Source organism: Vulpes vulpes, chromosome 8 (genome assembly GCF_048418805.1).
Source record: "Vulpes vulpes isolate BD-2025 chromosome 8, VulVul3, whole genome shotgun sequence".
NCBI lineage: Eukaryota > Metazoa > Chordata > Mammalia > Carnivora > Canidae > Vulpes > Vulpes vulpes.
The window spans coordinates 76,349,368-76,373,525 of record NC_132787.1 but is presented as its reverse complement, the minus strand read 5'-3'; the positions used below and the strand labels follow the sequence as shown (position 1 = coordinate 76,373,525).

General features: G+C 41.5%; 1 protein-coding gene and 1 pseudogene across 5 annotated transcripts in view; one reads left to right on the top strand and one right to left on the bottom strand.

The window, feature by feature from the left end:
• ACOXL (acyl-CoA oxidase like) overlaps window positions 1-24,158 on the top strand; it is a 348,114-nt gene that overhangs the window by 165,783 nt on the left and 158,173 nt on the right. For all 5 annotated transcript variants that reach the window (XM_072767158.1, XM_072767157.1, XM_072767160.1 and 2 more), the window contains one exon: window positions 4,035-4,188. In XM_072767158.1, coding sequence (XP_072623259.1) covers window positions 4,035-4,188 — 154 coding nt within the window. The remainder of the gene's footprint in view (window positions 1-4,034; window positions 4,189-24,158) is intronic.
• Window positions 6,679-7,471, bottom strand: LOC112916841 (malate dehydrogenase, mitochondrial-like; annotated as a pseudogene).

Below are 24,158 nucleotides of genomic sequence, written 5' to 3'. Positions count from 1 at the left end.
TTGTTGCAAATGGCAAGATTTCATTCTTTTTATGGTGGAATAATATTCCATTATATGTATATATATCACATCTTCTATATCCATTCATCTATTGATGGATGCCTTTGTTGCTTCTGTATCTTGGCTATTGTAAATAATGCTGCAGAAACTCAGAGGTGCATATATCTTTTGGAATTAATGTTTTCATATTCTTTGGGTAAATGCCCAATAGTGGAATTACTGCACCATATGGTATTTCTATTTTTATTTTTTGAGGAACTGCCATACTGTTTTCCACAGTGGCTGCACCAATTTGCATTTTCACCAACACTGCACAGGGGTTCCTTTCTCCCCCTATCCTTGCCAACACTTCTATTTCTTGTGTTTTGGGTTTTAGCCATAATGTGATATCTAACTGTGGCTGTGATTTGCATTTCCCTAATGATTTGTAATGTTGAGTGTCTTCTCATATGTTTGTTAGCCATCTGTATGTCTTCTTTGGAAAAATGTCTATTTTTTTCAAGTGCACATAAAACATTTATCAAGACAAACTATGTAAATTTAAAGGATTTAAATCATACAAAGTATGTTTTCTGATTAGAATGAAATTAGAAACTAGTAACAAAAACATCTGGAATAATACCATGTATTAGGAAATTAGACAACACACATAATTTATAGGTCAAAGGAGAAATCACAAGGGAAATTAGAAAATATTTTGAATAAAATGAAAATGAAACAGAACATATCAGAATTTGTAATGTATAGCTAAAGCAGTGCTTAGAGGCATACTTATAATTAAAATACATTAGAAAAGGATAAAGGTAGAGAATCAATGGTGTAAATTTTCATTTTAAGAAGCTAGAAAAAAAGAACAAATCAAATTCGAAGGAAGCAGAAAGAATAATAAAAATGAAAGCAGAAATCATTGAAATAAGAAATAGCCAAAAAATAAGTATAATTAAGGCAAAAATAATTTTTTCTTTCAAAAGATAGATAAAATTTAAAACCTTCAGCTAGATTAATTTAAAAAAGAAGAGACACAAATTATCGGTATCTGAAATAAATGAGAAGACATCACTACAGATCCTATAGATATTGAAAGGATAAAATGAGGGACACCTGGGTGGTTCAGTGGTTGAGTGTCTGCCTTTGACTCAGGGCATGATCCTAGTGTCCTGGGATTGAGTACCACATCAGGCTCCCCGTGGAAAGCCTGCTTCTCCCTCTGCCTATGTCTCTCCCTCTCTCTCTGTGTCTCTCATGAATAAATAAATAAAATATTTTTTTAAAGATTTTATTTATTTATTTATTCATGAGAGATGAGAGAGAGAGAGAGAGAGAGAGAGAGAGAGAGACAGGCAGAGGGAGAAGCAGGCTCCATGCAGGAAGCCTGATGTGGGACTTGATCCCGGGACTCCAGGATCATGCCCTGAGCCAATGGCAGGCACTAAACCGCTGAGCCACCCAGGGATCCCCAATAAAATATTTTTTAAAAAGAAAGGATAAAATTAAATATTATTGTTATTATTATTGATGTAATGTCAATGTAATGCCAATATGTGTGACAATATATATGAAATAGAAAATTTCATGAAAGACACATATTACCAAAAGTGACTCAAAAAGAATTGGAAAATTTGAATAGCTTCATCTGGCGTTGCTGGTAAAATCTACCAAATACTTAAGAAAAGAAAACATATTAACTTTACACAAATTCTTTTGGAAAATGAAGGGAAGATTTTGTAACTCATTTTAAGAGCATTAATTACCCTGACACCAAAAACAGACAAAGATATTATGAGACCAGTATTCCTTGTGAACAAAATGTTATAGATCACATACAGTATATTTTACTGTAAAATAATATACAATGATCAAGAGGGATTTATCTAGGAATGTTAGGCTTGTTTAACATTTGAAAATCAATCTATACAATTTGCCATATTAACATTATAAACGAGAAACATCATATAATCATCTCAATAGATGACACTCAATTGATAGAGAACAGTCAGTGAATCAACACCTACAACTGCCATCACTCTTCACAATCTCCAGAGTCTGAAGCATCAGTTGAGAAGACCAGAAAGGCTATGCTTCATGGTATTTCTCATGAGTTTGAGGGGCTTCGAGGAAAGTACCCAGCTCAGTGTGTTTACCACCCTTGACTTTAGAGTCTGGTCCTGGAGTTTGGTTGAACATAGAGAGAAAGAGTTCACTAAAGATTTTATTTCCAGCAGTTGTTAAAAACAATAACTCATTTTAAGATATTTTAAAAACAAAGTCAATAAGAAGGTGTTCAGAAGAAGGGAGAGAGAAGGAAACCTGTATTTTCCATTATAGTATTCTGAAACATGGTGAAGAAAAAAAACAGAACTGAGGGGGAGGTGTGCAGATGCAGGAAGGCCAATAGATATTGTCTGCACAGTAGTCATGACCACAGGTGGCTGAGAGATGAAGGAAAACAGTGACTCTTACCACGTTGAAGGAAGACATTATTCATATCTGTATACATTTCTATTGGTGCTATAACTAATTGCCACAAACTTGGTGGCTTAAAATAACACAAACTTGGGCAGCCCGGGTCGCTCAGCAGTTTAGCGCCGCCTTCAGCCCAGGGCCTGATCCTGGAGACCCGGGATTGAGTCCCACGTCGGGCTCCCTGCATGGAGCCTACTTCTCCCTCTGCCTGTGTCTCTGCGCCTCTCTTTCTGTCTCTCATGAATAAATAAATAAAAACTTAAAAAAGAAACAACAACACAAACTTGTTGTCTTATAGTTCTGGAGATCGGAAGTCTGAAATGGGTCTCAATGATAAAAATCTGTGTCAGCAGAGCTGTATTCCTCTTGGAGGCTCTAGGAAAGAATTGACTTCCTTGCCTTTTCTAGCTTCTGGAAACTACCTCATTACTTGGCTTTGTGGCCCCTTCCTCCATTTCAAAGCCAGCAATGGCTGGTTGAGTCCCATGTTGCATCTCTCTGACTGCTTTGTTGTCACATCTCCTTCTCCTGCCTTGCTCCCTTATAAGGACCCTCATCATTACATTTGGGCTCCTGGATAATCCAGGATAATCTCTCAATTTCAAGATCCTTGATTTTTTTTTTAAAGATTTATTTATTTGAGGGATGCCTGGGTGGCTCAGTGGTTGAGCATCTGCCTTCAGCTCAGGGTGTGATACTGGAGTCTTGGGATCAAGTCCTGCATTGGGCTCACCGTGGGGAGCCTGCATCTCCCTCTGCCTGTGTCTCTGTATCTCTGTCTCTCATGAATAAATAAAATCTTGAAAAATAATTTTTTAAAAAATATTTATTTATCTGAGAGAGAGAGACAGAGTGATAGCAAGAGTGGAATTAAGAGAGAGGGAGAGAGAGAAAAAGACTCTCCACTGAGCAGAGAGCCTGACACGGGGATGGATTACAGGACCCTGAGATCATGACCTGAGCCGAAGGTAGATGCTTAACCAACTGAGCCACCCAGGTGCCCCTTAAGATCTTTGATTTAATTGCATCTGAAAAATCCCTTCTGCCACATGGGGTAATATATTCTCAGGTTTCATGGACGAGGACCTGGTCACTTTGGGGGCTATTATTCTGCGTAGCACACTTTCAACGGAAGTAGAATTAGAAAAATTAAAAACATGAGAGACATGTAAAACATTTCTGTGTGAAAGGAAGAGGGATATAGTTTGGATTATGATCTTATACACTAGACTGCAGCAGGGAGAGAGTTACATTGAGTGCCTGCTTTTTATGGGGTCAAGGGGTGTGGAGACAGATGCCAATGTGAGCAATGGGGCCTCTGACACCTGGACAAAAAGCAAAGGAGAAGTTTTCCAAGGGGAAGATGGCATGGGGGATCCTCATGGAGGCAGAGTGCAGAGTGACAGTTCTGCAGGGCACATGGAGACTTTGGTAGCATCTGAGGAAGGTGCAGAGGTCACCCTGTGCTTGCCTCAGATGCACCTGCGCCCTGGTTCCTGGAGCAGGGGTAGGGGTGCTGCTGCATCCCTCTCATGTCTGTGCTTCCCTTGCTCCTCTCGCTCCTCTCACAGGTATGCTGGGATCCTCCTGGATGAGGACATCTTCCATGGGAAGGAGCTGGTGGACAGTCGGCCGTTGCAGGCGCTGGTGGCAGGGCTGAAGGCCTACAGTACCTGGGAGAACGTCCACTGCCTGCAGGACTGCCGGGAGTGCACAGGAGGCATGGTGAGCCCTGCGGGCCCCAGAGCCCCCCAGGCCCTCCCGCTGCAGCATGCGCGAGGCCAGCGCTGTGTGCTCACCAGCAGGCCACCAGCTTTAGGCAGAAACCTGTCACCTTTGTGACCCTGGGTGCATCAGCTAGCCTTGCCATCCGTGTGGTCTGCCTCCTACCATGCTGCAAGGACTGATGGGGATGACTATATTTGTAAAATGTAGCCCAGAGGGCCTGGCCCACACAGGCTTACAGTAAATGTCATTAAACTTGGTGGTGGCCATTGTTGGCAGTATGGGAAAGGGCCAATGAGGGTCAGATGATGACAGCACTGCTCCAAAGTTTGAATCCCTTGGGAAGAATGCAGGAAATGACCTCAGAGGTGTCCAGCCCCAGGAAGAAGGTAGACAGGGATGTGCCAAGCATTTGGAGACTGCTTAGGGGGTCCCCAACCCTGGGTCTCTGGCTGGATCGTGCAGTGAGGGGCACGAGGTGTGAGAAATCTCAGTATGAATCCTTGGAGAATTGAGGGGGACTCTGAGGACAGCTGGAATCTGTGCCCGATTCTCCTACAACCCTGAGAGCAGAGGCACCTTCAAGATGCGGGAAACAGGATATGGGGAGTTTCTGCACCCTGTCGGGGCTCTGAGCTGATGAAAAGCAGAATCCACATGGGGTCTGTGAGGGCATGGCAGGTGGGGTATGGGGCTGTGGACGTGTGACATGGTGCCATGGCAGGGCTGTAGGGATCAGCTATGGTGGCAGCTAAGTTTTATCCCCAGATGACAGCCCTGCATTGGTGACCCCCAGAGACTGCACTTCTTCACTGGCATGTAGGCTGGATGCAGGCACTGCTGGAGCCTCCAAAAGACATTCTCTGGAGAAAGGGGGCAAGAAGGACGCCCTGTTGGGTTTTTGGCCCGAGTTTGATCCTGAACTTGGCTGAATATTGGCCTGTAAACAGCAGTTCTGAACCTGCAGGGGAGGATTACGAGTTTTACCCTCAGTGAGAAGGGGTCAAGAGCAAGTTAAGGGCAGTGGTAGAAAATAAAGAGGGAAGGATAAGTTTCCAGAAACTCTGCTGTCCTGCTGCTCTGAATCAGAGCTGGGGCATTTGGAAGGGTGAGGAGTGAGGGATGAAGGGCAAGGAGTGAGGAAGGGCTGGCCCTTCAGAGCAGGCCCAGCCCAAGAGTTTCTTCCACATGAACAATATGGATGGGAATGAGGACCTCCTGTGTTCTCATTTGAAAGCCAGTGTGATCATTTCTCTTAAAGTGGCTAAGGAAAGATGTGCCAATGATGTAGGGAGGGTTCAGTTGGTTAGGTGTGCACTCTGTATCTATGATGATGGTGGGGATGATGGTGGTGAACATGCCTGCTTTCCTCCTGTGGATGTTGTGTGGGAGTCCACATGGAAGGAAGGAGAATGCAGAACAAAGTAACAGCTGGGACTGGAGCACAGCTGAGCCAGGAGGTCCTCTGAGGCAGCCAGGTACAATGGCTCAATGTGACTTTTCTTAGTGACCTGACAAGGTGGGAGACTCCTGCCACATGGCTGGTTTCCACCTATAACTCCAGGGAAGTGGCTATCTCTTGGAATCGGAGTTTGCTGGCAGCAGTTAGAAACAGAACTCAGAGATTCTGTGGTAGAGCAAGAAAGTTTAAGTTAGCAGGTAGGAGGTAAGACCAAAAGTGACCCCTCCAGCAGAGGCAGCCCACGTAGGGGAGAGTTGGGGCTCTGCTAGCAGTGCTGAGCAGATGCAGATACTGTGGCTTCTGATAGGTGACTCAACCCAAGAGTGTGCTCAAAACCACCTGTGGTCTTTTCGTCTTCCTCCTTTGGCTCATTCCCTTTGACGCATTTCTTGGGCTGATGTGCCCAGTGGTCTCCTGGCCCTGGGCCTTCATACCCTCCCAGATGACCTGATAGACAGGATGGTAGACAGGTGGACTGATGGCAAATAAGATGATGGATAGATGGATTCATTAAATTGTTGCTCTGTGCATTCATTATCTCTGATTGTTTAGTTTCACTAGAATGTTACTAATTTGGCTCTTTGGGATTTATGATTATGTATTTGAAAATGGGAAAGGGAAAAAAGGCTGTTAGATGTCTTGCAAGCATCGACACTGACAAAAATGATCAGTTCTTCCTGTCTGCTTGGCTTATCTCGGTCCCATGGGGAATATTCAAGATGCAGCAGCCTCTAGCATTTGGTCTAGATGAGAGCTCACCATCCCAGCATTGTTACTCTTAAGCTATTCTGTGCAAACCTTTGGATTCAGAGGTTCTTTCTCTCCACGTTTATTGTTTCCATAGCACTTGGTGGTCTATTTTTTTTTTTTTAAAAGAAAATTTCAGCCTGCTTTTATTGATGCACACATTGACGGATCTGCGATTGGAAGGGGCGGTGACGTTAACATGACACTGGTGGTTAACGCAACGGAAACATGAGGGCAGGAGATGGCTTTGCAGGGACATGATGATGCCTTCATAAGTTAGGGAAACAGACTGCTAGCTGGCTGCCTTTTCATTTCATGTTCTTCACAAACTCCTCTCCCTTTTTGATGGAGGCCTTCAGCTCGGGGATGGCTTCTGCTATCATCTTCTCTTCAAAAGGGGAGATCTGGCCAATGCCTAGATTTTTCTCGATGCCCTTTTTCCCCAGCAGTAATGGTGTGGAGAAATAGGCACAGTCTGCTTCCTGGGATTTAACAAAGGAACATTCGACAACTCCTTCCTTCCCATTCATTGCATCCACAAGGGAGAAGACAAACCCAGCTCCAGCGTTTGCCATGGACAGGGTGGCAGAGCCTGCTCCAGCTTTGGCCTTCACCACCTCCGTGCCGGCCTCCTGGATCCGCCCAGTGACGGCTGTCAGCTGGTCCTGGGGAAGGTCCACCTTGGAGTGCACTGAGAGATCAGGGGGATGATGGTCTTCCCGGCATGACCGCCAATGACAGGAACATTGACTCGCGCGGGATCCAAACACTTTAGTTCTGCAGTGAAAGTGTTGGCCCTGACAATGTCCAGGGTCGTCACCCCGAAGATTTTATTAGGGTCTTAAGCTCCGTGTTTCTTGAAAACCTCCGTTGCAATTGGGATGGTGGAGTTGACCAGATTTGAAATGACGCAGATCATGGCCTCGGGGCAATGCTGGGCGCAGGCAGCAGTCAGGGTGGCCACAATTGAGGCGTTGGTGTTGACCAGGTCATCCCGTGTCATGCCTGGTTTTCTTGGGACTCCGGCTGGAATAACCACCACATCGCAGCCTTTGAGGCAATCCGGCAGCTGCTCGGGTCGAGGTGGCCTTTCACGGTTGCTCTGGTCTCGATGTGGCTCAGATCTGCGGCCACTCCGGTGTATGAGCAATATCGTAGAGGGTCAGGCGGCTCACTAGGGGGCTGTTCTTGAGAAGCAGCGCGAGGGGCTGCCCAATTCCTCCGGAAGCCCCAAGCACAGCTACTTTAGCATTGTTCTGGGCCGAGGTGCTGAAGTGCGGCGGAGAGCGGCGCCGGCAGGGCGGAGAGCAGGCGCAGGAGCCGGCGGCTGGCAGGTGACACCAACGACCTCCACACTGCTTGGTGGTCTATTTAATGGTATTATCACTGTGCCTCAGGGAGCCATGAGAAAGTCTTAGGTTGGCTCTTTCTACAGAAGCCTTAGCAACTGTTGCTTTCTTTGGGTGATAGCTTGAATGTTGCTAGAGTGACATGTAGTTGCTAAAAGAACATTCTTAGCAGTGAAGTAGATACATGCAGAGTACAAGTAGAAACATAGTCTATCACTTTTTGTGCATAAAGCCTGGGCTAAATGAGATCTCGTACAAACTCTTTCTCCAAAATTAGATCGTCAAGTAAACAATACTGGTTGGAACTTTTCATAATTGGTGTTCACGCAAGCATGTCATGGTCTTAATGACTGCTGATTAAGAGTCATTGTTCCCTCTTTCTAAATTCTGTCTGTGTGCAGAGCAGTGTACGAGGTACACATTCCCTGTCCTGAGGGCCAGGTAACGAGAGAGTGGACAGTATACATTGTGCGTGGAACTGAGTGACCCTAGAATTCAGTCAAATGAGTGTTCAGAGACTGCCAGTCTGACCAGGTTGAAGTTACATGAAGTCACTCTCCTGACTAAAACAGCAGGACCCTGAACATCAGGAAGCGAAAATGAGGAAATAAAATAAAACCAGATGAGCTTTACATTTTTCCCAGTTTACTACCTTGAGAGTTTCCACACCATGCCTTAGGAGGGGCAACCAAGGCAGAGCCCAGTGAACTTGCTGATTTGAAGACACAAAGCTGAGAGTCAAGGGAGACCAAAGTACCTGGAATTCACTGGCTAGAGTAGGAGACGGAAGAGAACTTGGTCAGTCAGAGAGAGAACTCAGGCATCTGCAGTGGTCCCCTTCAGACATTCAGATGAGCACCGATTATTGCATGTGAGTGAGGGAAAGAATCACCTGGAAGATTTGGAGGGAACAATATCTGGTCTTCACACGGGGCTGGGAATAGTGCCTTTTCCCACAAGCCAGGCTGGAATACCTCAAGACTCAACCTGAGGAAAAAGAAATGTGTAAAAAAACAAAAAACAAAAAACAAAAAACAAAGTTAAGGATGACAGCAGATTGCTTTCTTAATATATGAGATTTTTTTCTTAGTATTTAAATCTCTTTAAAAGGGAATTGAGGGGCACCTGGTGGCTCTGTCAGTTAAGTATCTGACTCCTAGTTTTGGCTCAGGTCCTAATCTCAGCATTATGGGATGGGGCTCATGGGGTAGTCTGCTTGAGAGTCTTCCTCTCTCTCTTCCCGTCCTTCCCCCTGCTTGAACACACACACACTCTCTAAAATAAATAAATCTTTTTAAAAATTAGATAATTGACTCTCTTAACAAAAGTAATTTCAGTGTAGAGTCAGTTTTTATAACATATGTAAAAGTAAAATGTATGACAATAATCACATAAAGGCCAGAAGGGGAGAAAAGGAAGTATACCATTGTAAGGTTCTTACGCTACACCTGATGTCTATATCTCCTGAAAGTAGACTGTGGGAAGTTGAAGACCTATAAACCCTAAAGCTACCACTGAAATAATAAAACAAAGAGTTATAGCTAATAAGCCAACAAAGGAGTTAAATGGAATTCAGCAATACTAAGTTAATCCAAAAGAAGGCAGGAAAAGAAGCAGGGGAGAATGAAGAGATTGTTCAAATAAAACACAAATAGCCATATGGTAGATGTAAACCAAACCATGTTCATAAACGCTTTACATGCAAATACCCCAATTAAAAGGCAGAGATTGCCAGATTGGATTAAAAAACCAAGGCCCAACTATAATGCCTATAAGAAACACACTTCGAATATAAAGACACAAAGAGATTAAAAGTAAAAGGATGAAGAAAGATATGCCGTGCTCACAACTCATCCAAAGAAAGCCAGAGTGACTGTTAATATCAGACAAAGCAGATTTCAGAGCCAAGAATGTTGCCAGGGATAATAAATAAGTCCACTTCATAATGACAAAGGGACCACTTCGAGAGGATATAATAATCCTAAACCTAATAACAACCTTAGCAGGTTAACAATAATCGGGTTAATAACAGCCTTACCTACTTTGGTTATTCCCACTTTGCAGATGAAAAAATGGGGGCTTAGAGCAGTTGGACTTGTCTGAGCTCCCACAGGTGGCTAGGGGATTTAAAGCCCGATTAGCCTGACCCCAGAGCCCATGTTGATATTGTGAAGCTGTGCCCCAGGGAGGAGTGGGAAATCATACTGAGGTGTCTGGGAGGCTCTCCAAGGAGGAAGGCTCACCTTTGTTGTGTGGAATGGAAGATACCCTTGGGTAAATGGGACCCCATTGCACACTGCATTTGCACACAGGTCCTGCTTCAGTTTAACGAGCCTCCTAATCTTTTGAGGCCCACACTTAACCAAAGATGAGGTCTGAACTTCTTGGGGCTTAGTGTCTCTGGTACTGCAGATCTGCCCTTCCAACTGATTCTTTATGCTGATGAAAGGCAGCCTCTTCCCATATCAGACACAGTATATGCAGGGACCCAGGACCCAGGGGCTGGAGTCTCTTTTTGCTTTTTACTTGTTTTAGTTAACAGTCATTAAGCACTTTCTATAGATGTAGGCAACTTTATAAGTGCTCTGCATATAGGAACTTAGCTAACTCTCCTATTAGATGAATACTATTATCAGACTTACTTTCCAAAGGCAGAAACTGAGGCCAGAAAGAGATTAAATAACTGGCCAAGGTTAAGCAACTAAAAAGTGGCAGAGCCAAGCTTTAAGCCCTGAAAATCTATCTCCAGAGGCCATGCACCAAACCATTGGGTCGTATGCAAATGAAGTGTGCCCTATGCTCCAGAAAATAGCTGAGTTCATGTTAATGGGATGAGCAAAGTTTGAATCTAGCATGCCACTTTGCACCTGTGTGACCTTGGTCAGGTCTATCTCATTCCTGAGCCTATAGACTCATGTTGCAGAGCTGCTCAGAAGTTGGCATTAAACTGGATCCTCCCATAATGGGGGAGATTGACTGGCATGGCCAGATTCTATTCTTCTTAGACTCTCTGAAGTGATTCCTGGCTCTTGCCCTCTGTTGTACGGCTGAGGGAAAGAAGGTGGGATGTGGCTAAATTACTCACCCCAAACCTCTTCAGTAAGTCAGGGAGGGGTTGGAACAGGAACTGGTATGCTCCTGCTCCTGGCATGCAGCCGGGCACCATTCCCAAAGGCCGGGGCTTTGTGCTCACACATGTTCTGCATTTTGGCTTCTAATCTCAGTATGTAAGTGGAGAATCCAACTGGCCTCATTTGAACATGATGAAAACCCTTCACCTGCCCATGTGGGAATACCGGTGTCAATTCTGCGGGTTCTGGGTAGTCACATGACTCAGGCCTCAGCTGCTCCTCTCTGCTTCCACCTTCTTTCTTTAAGGATTAATGGGGTCAACCAAGTTCTTAGGACCATCGCTATTTAACTATACTTGCACATTGTCTCTTTTCTCCATACCCAAGCAAACTCAGATTGAATTTCCTACAATTGTCTGAGAAAGGAATAGGGAAACAGGACCTGGATTATAGAAACCTCTTATGAGGCTGAATGGTGAAGAGGAGCAGTGTAAGAGGTAGGGAGGAGCACTCATCACAGAAGGGGTGGGATCTCCTGGTCAGGGCAATGTGACCCTGGATCTTAGCACTGGGAGCCTTGATTTCCTCATCTTTTAAAGCCTAGCACGTGATAGGCAGTCAGTAAATACTAGAATCTCCTCTTATTTTTTCCTGGATGTGATCACATTGAAGAATCCCAGCTCTCTTGCCCTTCCCTTTCCCAATGACCCATTAGACACATGTGGAAGCTTCCTGGTTAGGGTTCCTTGAGGGGCAGCCTTGGAGAGTACAAGCAAGTCACATTCTCAGCATATCTGACTCCAGATCATCAGGATCTGCAAAAACAGGCTTGGGGCCTAGACCGGCTGCATGGTTCCTGCTGCTCCCTCCACTGGAGTGAACTTAACAGCAGCCCTAGCTTTTGACCTTGGCCCTGACAACCACATTCTTCACAGGGACTTATTACAGTATCCCTGGCCTTTGCATGTTTCCTGTACCTGGACACCTGTGGCCAGAAGCTGTGCTCTCTATGTTGTCCCCTTTGATATCAACACTGGAAGATACCACTTCTAGGCTCACTGAGCCCTGAAGGTCACTCTCCATAGCAGAATTTTAGGGTTCCCTCCATCGGGGCCTGTGAGAGCCTTCTCATCTCAGCCCCTGCTCCATTTGTCCTCATTGTGTTTCAGAATCCTACATGGAAAAGCAGACCTGGCTGAAGCAGAATAAAGAAATTTCTGTACAAAATTGGAGCAAGGAAAAGTCTCAGAAGAGATCTATGACCCAGCATGATGATAAGGTTATCAGGAAACATGCATTGACCATTTCTTTCATGTTGGACACAGAGCTGCTGTTTGCTGTTTGGAGATGTCATCCAGCTGGGCCATGACTGAGTCATTATATTTTAAAGATTGCATAAGAGAACATTAAAACAATTATAAGTGTTTGTAAATTTAAAAAAAAAAAGTGGTGTGATGAGGAGCCCCTCCGTTATTTAGTAGACTTAATCCCAAAACTAATTCCACAGGGACATTCAACACCACCTCATTTATCTGGCATTGACCATTTCTTGGAACAAAGCCAAAGGCCTGAAATAAGCAAAACAGAACTCTGGGAATCCCAGTGAGATGACATGAAGTCTGCATGCTGAAGCTCAAACCCTTAGTCATTCCTAAAGGAGCCTGGCCAGCTTCCTCTGGAGCCTGGTCATGCTTGTTGACTCTCACACATGGTTCCTGGTTTCCTGAGGTGCTGCTGCAGAGTAGTAAGGATAGAGGGACTCTGAATACAAGCAGCTAAGAGTGCTGGTGACCAAAAAAGAGCCAGAAGAACTAGAAAAAAACAGACTCAAAAATCCAAGAGCACAGTGGACCCCACTTCAGGCCCAAGAAAGAATCAAAACTCTTATGGAACGTGAAATCCTCTCGGCAGAGTGGGTTCTGTGCAGCCAGGCAGGCTGGTGGCTGGTGCAAGGAGGATAGTCATTTGAAGGCCACCCCTCTATCCTGGGTGCTATAGGTTTACTATTCCCTGGAATAAGATAGATAGTATTTCTTTAACTGCTCAACTTTTCATAGTAATCCCCTGGATACGTATCTCTCAGAACAGATAAGTAGGTCAGCCTGACTTGGATCTAATATGGCAGAGACCATTTTGCTCCCCATCCAATTTCTTAAGAAGAAACAGAGCCAAGAAAAATCCTGGCTGGTTCCTGGGTCATGTGGAGCTAGCAATGCTGGTGGAGGTTTCTAGGTATGGAGGTCATGGATCCAGCTGGCTAGTATTGCTTGTGTGGGCAGGGTAGGGGTAAATTGGACTTCACCCTAATGCCAAGTAACTGGGAAACATTACTGGGTAATGCCAAGTACCTGGAAAGGGTTCGGGTATAGCCCATACTCAGAAACAGTCCCAGGATCTGGCAGGCCTGAGAAAGGACTGGCTGGGATCCAAGTGTTAATCCTCATAGAAAGGTCCTCTCTGTGGCTACTATGACAGTTTCTTCATCTAGAAGAAGAAACTTTGAAGAAACTTTGCTCAACCCCAGTTTTTCTAGAACACCAGTGGATCTCTGATCAACTTCTTCCCTTTCCATTTCATTGATTAGAGAATCCTTTCTCTGGACAGAGTTAGGGCCTTCAAGAAGAACCTCAACATTTTGGGACTCTGGATTAAATCCTAGGCTTCTCTTCATTTCTGCTGTCACTTTCTGATCATTATGCAGACAACAATCAGTTTGATTGTAGGGATTTAGAAAAATAACAATAAAAACACTGCATAATGATAAATTATTTCTCAACTTTGAAAAAAACCTTACTCCAAGATTAGAGGACTCAGCTCTTTTTTTTTTCCCCTCAAAAAAGGTTTCTGTTTTTGACTCCCTGACATTCTCTGAGTCCCTGCTAGGTAAAGTGCCAGACCCCATATAGGCGTTGCCACCTATATTCCTCCAACAGTCCTATGAGTAAGAATTATTATCCTTATGGTTTTCCCATGGATTGAAGAACCAAGGCCAGAGGTGAGATGCTATTTCTCCAGATCTAGTAGAAGGTGGAGGCAGGTTCTGATTCAAGTCTCCCAAATCCAAGGCTTTTGTCCTTAATTCATGATCTTACTTTGTTGGGGGTGGGGGATGATAACTTTGTTTCTGGATCCTGGGTTCCATGTTAATCAATGTTCCATACTTAGCCCCTTCATTTAACATAATCCACAATTTTAAAACAAACCTCTGTGTTTTGCTGTGGTCACTGGAAAGAATAATCTCCCAGTGAGAAAATCCACATGTCATATTTGTGAGTGTCTTATGTTAACAGGTCTTATCTTGTCAGGTAAATTAGAGTGGGAGAGTAGCAGGCAATAAAACTGACCCTCATCACTGATAAAGAAAAGAGAGATTACTAAAATGACCCAAGGACAATCCATTTTATTGGCAACATTCCTTTGAAGATCTCAGCCCAAACTTCTTAAGGGCATAAAGAAGGCAATTGTAAATTTTATGTGAAATGGATAGCATTCAGACATATGAGAGGATAATGGATAAAGCTGGCATCAATCCTAGGCCAATATGCCAAATTTTGAATCCACTGTATTCTTGTTTTACCCTCCCTTAAGATTGTTCTTAACTCTCCAGATGGATTCACCCATCACATCAAGAAAATAAGGAGGGGGGAAAAAATGAAGCTTCACAGGTTGACTTCTGATTTTGTGATCATCTTAGTTAAAATCCTTCTGGATGCAAGTTAGAGAGACTCATTACCGACTTTCTCAATCAGGGAAGGAGAAGAGACAGAGAGAAAGAGAGAGAGAGAGAGAGAGAGAGAGAGAGAGAGAGAAGAAGGAGCCAAGAGATGTGTTCTAGAATCCAGATCTCACAAGGACCAGGAACTGGGAAGGGGTGTGAAGTGGAGGCATCTCCCTCTCTTGGGTCCCATTGTCTCAGCCTTTGCTGGGTGTCTGCTCATTCTCCTGTTCTTCTTCATTTGTGGCCGCCCTTTAGCTATAAAGTTTATAGCATCTCCAATCCAGCTGTGCTCCAAAACGATGTCTCATAAATCTAGCGGTGAATCCCTGGCTCAGTTTGAATTGTAGTACTTCCCAACTCTGTCATTTTTGGTTCAGGAATGTGGTTGCATATCATGAACATGCCTACTGATGCTTCACTAGTATAGGTGGTGAGACATTGAGCACATATCTATTATAGACCACAAATATTTTAAAATATTTTCTAACTAATCCTTTCAGGCTTGTATATAGATATGAATCTCAACTTTAATGTTGATCTTATATCCAGCAACTTTGTTGAACTGCCTTAATAATTCTAATAATCTGTTTGTAGTTTTTTTTGCATTTCCTGTGTAGATAATCATATCACAGGTGACAAATGATGGCTTGTTTCTTCTTTTATCATTATTTACATTTATGTCTTTGTTATATTATTCAAGTGGCAAGGACCTCCAGTGCAATGATTGAAAGAGGTGATTGATAACAAGCACCTGAATTTTATTCTTGACTTTAAAGAGCATGTGCTCATGGTTTCACCATGAAGGATGTTATTTGGTATGGGTATGTTGCAGATATTCCTTTTCCCCCAGTTTTATTGAGAAATAATTGCCATACATATTGTATACATTTAAGGCATATAGCATGATGTAGTTTGATTTGTGAAATGAGAACCACAAAGGTTCACCTAACATCCATCTTCTCATGTAGATACAAGAAAAAGAAAAGAAATAAGAAAATTATAAAGAAAAAGATTTTCTCCTTGTGATGAGAACTCTTTCTTAACTTCTTTCCTGTATATCATATAACAGTTTTGGCTATAGTCATCATGATTTCTATCACATCCCAGTACTAATTTATTTTATAATTGTCTTTTTGGTGATGGCCACTCCAACTGGCATGAGGTGATGTCTCACTGTGATTTTAATTCACATTTCATTAATGACTAGTGATGTTGAGCACTTTTCATGTACTTGTTGGACTTTTGTATATCTTCTTTGGTAAAATGCCTATTCAAGTCTTTGCCCATTTTTAATTGGTTTATTTGTTGTTTGGGTTTTTTTTTTTTTTTTTGCTGTTGAGTTATATGAATTCTTTATGTTTTATATGTGAGATATTAGCTTCTTATCAGATATATGATTTGCAAATATTTTTTCCCATAAATTATCATTTCATTTTGTTGATGGTTTCTTTTATGGCTCATAATCCTTTTGATTTGACAAAATCTCCCTTATTTATTTTTTATTTTGTTGCTTGTGCTTTGGTGTCTATCCAAAAATTCTTTACCGAGACCCATGTCAAGGAGTTTTGTTCCTATATTTTCTTCTCTCATGGTCTCTCATCTTATATTTATGTTTTTAATCCATTTTGGGTTAATTTTTGTGAGTGATGTAAGAGTGGTGGGCCCAGTTTTGTTCTTTACATGTGAATATCCAACTATCTCAGCATCATTTATTGAAAAGGTTATTTTTTTCTCCATTGAGTATTCTTTGCTCCCTTGTCAGATATTAGTTGATTGTATATGCTTGGAGTTCTTTCCTGGGTGTTCAATTCTGTTCCATTGGTCTATTTGTATGTTTTTATGCCAGTACTATACTGTTTTGATGACTGTAACTTTATAGCATAGCTTGAAATCAGGAAGTGTGATACCTCTCACTTTGTTTTTCTGCCTCAGGGTTTCTTTGGTTATTTGGGGTCTTTTGTTGTTCTATATAGAAGGAGTGTTTTTTTTTTTTTTCTACTCTTGTAAAAAAAAATACTATTGGAAGCTTGGTAGAGATTGCACTGAATCTATAGATGGCGTTTAGTAGTATTAACATTTTAACAATATTCTTCCAATCCATGAACATGGACACCATTTTATTTATTTGTGTCTTCTTTGATTTCTTTCAGAATATTTTATAGTTTTCAGTATAGAGAGCTTCTACCCCCTTAGTTAAATTTACTCCTAAGAATTTTATTGTTTTTGGTGCTGTTGTAAATGTGGTTGATTTTTTTATTTCTTTTTTAGAAATTTGGTTGTCAGTATACAGAAATGTTATTGATTTTTGTATGTTAATTTTGTATCTTGCAACTTTATGAATCCATTGATTAGATCTAACAGTTTTTTGTTGAATATTTAGATTTTCTATATATAAAATCCTGTCGTCTGCAAATAGAAACTAAATTTTACTTCTGTTCCAATTCTGAAACTTTTTACTTCTTTTTCTTGCCTGACTTCTCTATCTAAGACTTCTAGTACAATGTTGTATAGGAATGATGAGAGAAAGGACCCTTGTCTTGTTCCTGGCCTTAGAGAAAAGGCTTTCATCCTTTTATCATACATTAAGTATGTAACTATGGGCTTGTCATATACAGCCTTTATTATTTTAAGATATGTTCCTTTTATGCCTAATTTGTTAAGAGTTTTATTGTGGATGGATGTTGAATTTTGTTAAATGATTTTTCTGCATCTATTAAGATGATCATATGATTCTTTTCTCTTATTCTATTAATGTGTGATGTATTACACTAATTGATTTGCATATGTTGAACCATCCCTGCATCTCAAGGATAAATCTCCACTTGATCATGGTGAATGATCCTTTTAATGTGCTGCTGAATTCATTTTGCTAGTATTTTATTGAGAATTTTTGGATCCATATTCATCAAGATATTGGCCTGCAGTTTTCTTTTCTAGTAGTGTTTCTTTTCTAGTAGTAGTTTTCTTTTCTGGTTTTAATATCAGGATAATACTGGCCTCATAAAATGAGTTTGAGAGTGTTCCTTTCTCTTTGGTATGTCTGGAAGAATGTAAGAAGGATTGGTGTTAATTCTCCAGATGTTTGGCAAAATTCACCAGTGAAACTGTCAAGTTTAATCCAATCAGTAGTGAAATGAGATAGCGAGGCCAGGCAAAAGTTGGTCAAATCAGGCTTTTAATGGGACAGGCTCTTGGGCGAGGTTCCGCAGCCCGCAAGGGAGAGAGAGAGAGAGAGCAGGGAAGTCGCGGGCCAGGGAGGTCACCCCCAGGCAGGTCGCAGGAGGGTTTATAAGGAGTTTTTGGCGGGAGAGTTGGTAGGGAAATATGGGGTGAGGTTTCCTTATTTGGTGGTGTTTTTCAGGTTTTCGGTCTTTTCTGGGTCGGCTCCCCCCCTCCCCCCCCCCCCCCCCCCCCCCGTTAGGGCAAGGATTACTGGTTTCATAAGCTAAGTTAGGGTAGGGCGGCAAGGTGGCATTGGCGGGAAGATGGGGGTAGGGCAGCGTTATTGGGAGGTTGCTGGCCTCCGGTTGGCCGTTTTGAGGTCCCCAGTCTCGCCAGCCAACAGAAACCATCTATTCCTGAGTTTTTCTTCAATGGGAAGTTTTTTATTACTGACTTGATCTCCTTACTAGTAATTGATCTACTCGGAATTTCTATTTCTTCCTGATTCAGTCTAGTAACTTCTTGATTTCCAAGAATTTTTCCATTTCTTTTATATGTCCAATTTGTTGGCATATAGTTGTTTATAGTTACAGATATTCTTTGTCATGTCAAAGAAAAGTCCGTTTTGCCCTTAGTTTCAGAAGATACTTTTGTCTGCATAAGTACTTTTTTTGACTGTTTTTTTAGCAATATAAATAGATTAGACTTTTCGAGAATTATGTGCATTTATTTTATTAAGACAATTGTACCTTTTCCTTCTTTTAATCTGTTAATGTAATTGATTTACATTAATAGCTTTTCTAATGTTTAATAAACCTTGAGTTTGAGGATATAAACTTAATCATGGTGTGTGTGTGTGTGTGTGTGTGTGTGTGTGCGTGTGTTCAATATACTGTTGATTCTGTCTGCTAAGATTCATTTAGGACTTTTCCAGCCACAATAACAAGTGAGGTTGACCTGTATTTTTTCTTTCTAGCACTGCTCCTGTCCATTTTGGATTTCAAAGTTATACCACTTTCATTAAATAGGTTGGGCAGGGGTGTTCCATATCTTTTCCTATTTTCTCAAAGAGTTTGTATAAAATTAAATTATCTGTTCCTTGATGTTTGGTGCAAATACATGTAAAGCTATACAGGGTTCATGCTTTATTTCTAGGAATATTTTATTTTATTTTATTCTTAAATAATTTATTTATTTATCCATGAGAGACACAGAGAGAGGCAGAGACACAGGCAGAAGAAGAAGCAGGCTCCCTGCAGGGAGCCCAACGTGGGACTTGATCCTAGGACCCCAGAATCATGACCTGAGCCAAAGGCAGACACTCAACCACTAAGCCCCCCAGGTACCCCTCTACGAACATTTTAAATGATGGATTTTCTTTCTTTAGTAGTTACAGCTATTTAGGTTTTCTATTCCTCTTGAGTCTGTTTTCATCATTTATATTTTTCCAGTAATTTTTCCATTTATTCTTAGTTTTAAAATTTATTGGCATAGGTTCATAATGCCCTTTCAATCCCTGCTGTATCTATAGTTTTGCTCCCTTTGCCATTCCTAATACTGTTTATTTTTCCCATCCCCTTATCTTGTGCTCTATTTTTGTGTTTTTTTTTTAAATAATAAACTTTTGGTTCTGTCGATCCTGTCCAGATATTATCTAGTTTTTCTATTTAATTTATTTTTATCTTTATTATTCATTTTATTCTACTTTCCTTGAGTTTATTTTCCTGCTATTCTTCTAGCACCTCAGCTTGAATATTATCTTGTTAATTTCTGCAGTTTCTCCTTTTTTATTATAAACATTTAAAGTAACATTTCTTTTTATTTTTTTCTTTTCTTTATATTTTTTTCTTTTTATTTTTTTAAAAGATTATTTATTTATTCATGAGAGACACACAGAGAGAGAGAGGCACAGACACAGGCAGAGGGAAAAGCAGATTCCATGCAGGGAGCCTGACGTGGGACTCGATCCCGGGTCTCCAGGATCAGGCCCTGGGCTGAAGTCAGTGCTAAACCGTTGAGCCACCCGGGCTGCCCAAGGATGCAGGATTTTTTTTTTAAGGATTTTATTTATTTATTGACACACAGAGGTAGAGACACAGGCAGAGGGAGAGGGAGAAGCTGGCTCCATGCGGGGAGCCCGATGCGGGACTTGATCCCAGGTCTCCAGGATCACACCCCAGGCTGCAGGCGGCACCAAACCGCTGCACCACCCGGGCTGCCCAGGATGCAGGATTTTAAATACAACCAAAAGATCAAGCTTATTATTGGCATTATTCAAATATTCCCTATTCTTACTGAGGTTTTGGCATGTCTGATCTATCATTTATTGAGCAGGCTAAAATCTCCCTCTGTTATTGGTAGGTTTGTCACTATCTCTTTAGAATTCTGTTAACTTTGGTCTCATTGGTTTGAAGTTGTGTTATTTGATGTTTACAAATTTGGAATTGCTCTATCTTCCTTGTAAATTGAATATTTGGTCCTTCTGCAGTGATTCTTTAAACTCTAGCAATGCCTTAAAATGTATTTTGTCCAATATTAATATATGGACAGAAGTTCTATTTAGTTGGTATTTATCTGTTATATCCTTTTACTGTATACTTTTATGTGTTATTGTGTTGCATCTTTGTTTCTTATAAACAACATTTATCTGGTTTTTAAATTTAATTTGCTATAACAACCTTTTTTACCCTTTTAGTCTAAATATTTATTGTCATCACTGACATATCTGAATTTATTTCTTCCATCTTATTCTTTGCTTTCTATTTGTTGTGTCTTATCTCTGCCTGTTTGGACTTCTTACTTTCTTTCAGATTTATTATTCCCTCCTTTCATTGTTCCCTCATCTGGTTTTCATTTTATTTCTGTTCATTTTGTGGTTACTCTAAGGTTTTTTGTTTTTGTTTTTGTTTTTTGAGAGAGAGAGGGAGAAAGAGGGAGCGGTGAAGAGGAGCAGAAGGAGAAGGAGAGACAAAATCTTAAGCAGACTCCATTCTCAATGTGGAGTCCTAAATGGGGCTCCATCTCATGGCCCTGAGATCATGACCTGAGCTGGAATCAATATCAGACGCTTAACCAACTGACGCCACTCAGGTGCTCCCACTCTGGCAGTTTTAATATACACATTTAACATGCAAAGTCTAGGGACGCCTTGGTGGCTTGGTGGTTAGCATTTGCCTTCAGCTCAGGGCATGATCCTGGGATCCTGACATCAAGTCCCACATTGGGCTCCCTGCAGGGAACCTGCTTTTCCCGCTGCCTATGTCTCTGCCTCTTTCTCTGTGTCTCTCATGAATAAATAAATAAAGTTTTTTTAAAAATCAACATACAAAGTCTAAAGTTAATTATCATCTTTCCTTTCTTCAAACAACAAAGACTTAGATTGCTTTCCCAAACTACCAGCTCCCACCCTCTGTGCTATCATGTCCATTACTTTAGTACTACATTTTTTTTTTAGTACTACATTTTTTAATTCCACTAATTAGCCCTTGTATTTATTATTATATGGAACCAGGGTTTCTTAGAACTACTGCTTTCTACCCACATCTTTGTTTACAATTCCTCCTGGCATCTCTTTAACCATCATCCTTATTTCTGGAGTGCCTTTGTCAGAATACCATTTAGTGTGGGTCTGTGGTAGTAAAGCTAAGTTTTATTTGTCTGAATATGTCTTTATTTTATGTCCAATCTTAAAAGATTAAGTGGTGTTAAGTATGGAACTCATGTTTGACAGCTATTTCTCTCAGTACTTTGAAGTTTTTACTGTTATTCTGGATTCCCTTGTTCCTGAGAAATCAACTAATTATAATTTTTTATGACACTCTATTGTGGAGGAGTCTCTGCTTCTTTTAAGATATTTTATTTTTTGGTGATATATGGTTTTACTATAATGTGCTTAAATATTAATTTATTTTTAAGGTTTTCCTATTTACAGTTATTTGAGTTTGCCAGATATGTGGATTTGTGTCAATTGATCATTTTGGAAAATTTGAGGCCATTGTTATTTTGTATTTATTTATTTATTTACTTATTTATTTATTATGAATTTATTTTTTATTGGTGTTCAATTTGCCAACATATAGAATAACACCCAGTGCTCCTCCCCTCAAGTGCCCACCTCAGTGCCCATCACCCAGTCACCCCCACCACCTGCCCACCTCCCTTTCCACCACCCCTAGTTCGTTTCCCAGAGTTAGGAGTCTTTCATGTTCTGTCTCCCTTTCTGATATTTCCCACTCATGTTTTCTACTTTCCCCTTTATTCTCTTTCACTATTTTTTATATTCCCCAAATGAATGAGACCATATAATGTTTGTCCTTCTCTGATTGACTTATTTCACTCAGCATAATACCCTCACATTAAGATCTTTCATCCATTTTGAGTTTATCTTTGTGTATGGTGCAAGAGAGTGGTCTAGTTTCATTCTTCTGCATGTGGATGTCCAATTTTCCCAGCACCATTTATTGAAGAGACTGTCTTTTTTCCAATGGATAGTCTTTCCTCCTTTGTCGAATATTAGTTGACCATGAAGTTGAGGGTCCCCTTCTGGATTCTCTATTCTGTTCCATTGATCTATGTGTCTGTTTTTGTGCCAGTACCACACTGTCTTGATGACCACAGCTTTGTAGTACAACCTGAAATCTGGCATTGTGATGCCCCCAGCTATGGTTTTCTTTTTTAAAATTCCCCTGGCTATTCGGGGTCTTTTCTGATTCCACACAAATCTTAAAATAATTTGTTCCAACTCTCTGAAGAAAGTCCATGGTATTTTGATAGGGATTGCATTAAACGTGTAAATTGCCCTGGGTAGCATTGACATTTTCACTACATTAATTCTTCCAATCCATGAGCATGGGATATTTGTTATTTTGAATACTGTCTCTCTATGTTCTTGTTTTTATCTACTTCTAGGTATTTTAGGCTAATATCGGTATGTGCTATCTTTGTAGGTCCAATTCCATTGTTGTCTGTCTCTTCTTTTGATTGTTCTTTATTTAAATCGAGCCCATGGTATTTGGAACTTTATTTTGGAAGTTCTTTCAGGCCAGCAGGGATCCACATTTACCTCTGCCAGCTGCCTGAAGATCCTACTTTAATCTGGTTCCTCTGTTTGAGGCTCTGATGGCCTCATAGGAAGTATGGATTCTGACCTCAGAGCCACATAAATGCAGGCCATAGTTGAAAACTCTAAAGAGAGATGTTTTCCCTCCTCCACCCACAGCCAGAGCTGAGCCTAACCAACTTCCTCGTTATGTCCTTGGGTGAGGAGTGGTATTTTTTTCCTTCTTCCACGGTAGGTGTTGTTTTCCAAGAGACCATGTTTCTGTAGGCATCTTTATATAACCTCTTATCTGGCCTCAGTACCTGTTACCCTTTTGGAGTCCATGCTCTTTCATTGTGTTCAGCCTGTGAGTACTTCTCCTTATTAGCTTAACTTTGCCTTGACAATAATTTTTAAAAAATATTTGGTGAACGTATTTTTTTATTTCTACTGGAGAGGTTTGGGTTTTTTTTTAAGATTTTATTTATTTAGTTGAGAGAGAGTGGGGGATGGACAGAGGGAAAGGGACAAGCCAACTCTGCACTGAGCATGGACACTCATGCGGGGCTCAGTCTCACAACCCTGAGGTCATGACCTGAGCTGAAACCAAGAGTTGGACACAACTGACTGAGCCACCCAGGCACCCTTCTACTGGAGAGTTTTTTAAAAGAATATCTAGTCTGCCCTATTACCAAAAACAAATCTGTGTTCCCCTCCTCTGTGCTACCTAAACAGTTTTAGTCCAGTTGCTGTTGATTCCCTGTGGCTCAGTCCAAGGAACCCTTCTCCGTCCTCACCTGCTTAAGGGCTCAGCAGTATTCCTCACAGCAGACCTCCCCCTTCTGGACACACTCTCTCTCAGCTTCAGGACACTATACTCTCTGGCTTTCTTCCTGATTCTCTGTCTTCTTAGTCTCTTGTGCCAGTGTCTTCTACATGACCTGTTGGCATTCTCCAGAACGTGAGCATAAGTCCTCTCTTCTCTGTGTATTCACACTCTTGATGATTCTTTCTTTTCCTGAGGTTTTCAATACTACCAGTATGGTGAGGACTCTCTAATTTACATCTCCATCCCAGACATCTTTTCACATGTCCAGAGTCTCATATCTAACTTTCATTTTGACCAGTTCTCTTGGATAGCTCACAGACTCTCTCTCACACCTAATATTGACACATATGAAGGTTTGAGCTTTCCCTCAAACATCCTCCTGCTCCAGGATTCTCCAACTCAGTAGACATCACACCATACACCTGTTCATGTGGCCCGGACTTCCTCCTTCTCATGCACATACTCATGCCCTTCTCCCTCTACCTCCATGCTGCTGTATCTCCACTACCACTTTGTCCAAATTTTCTCTTGCCTGCTATGGGCTGTGCTCACTCAGCAGCTACAGCCACATTTTCAAATCACAGGTCATCTTAC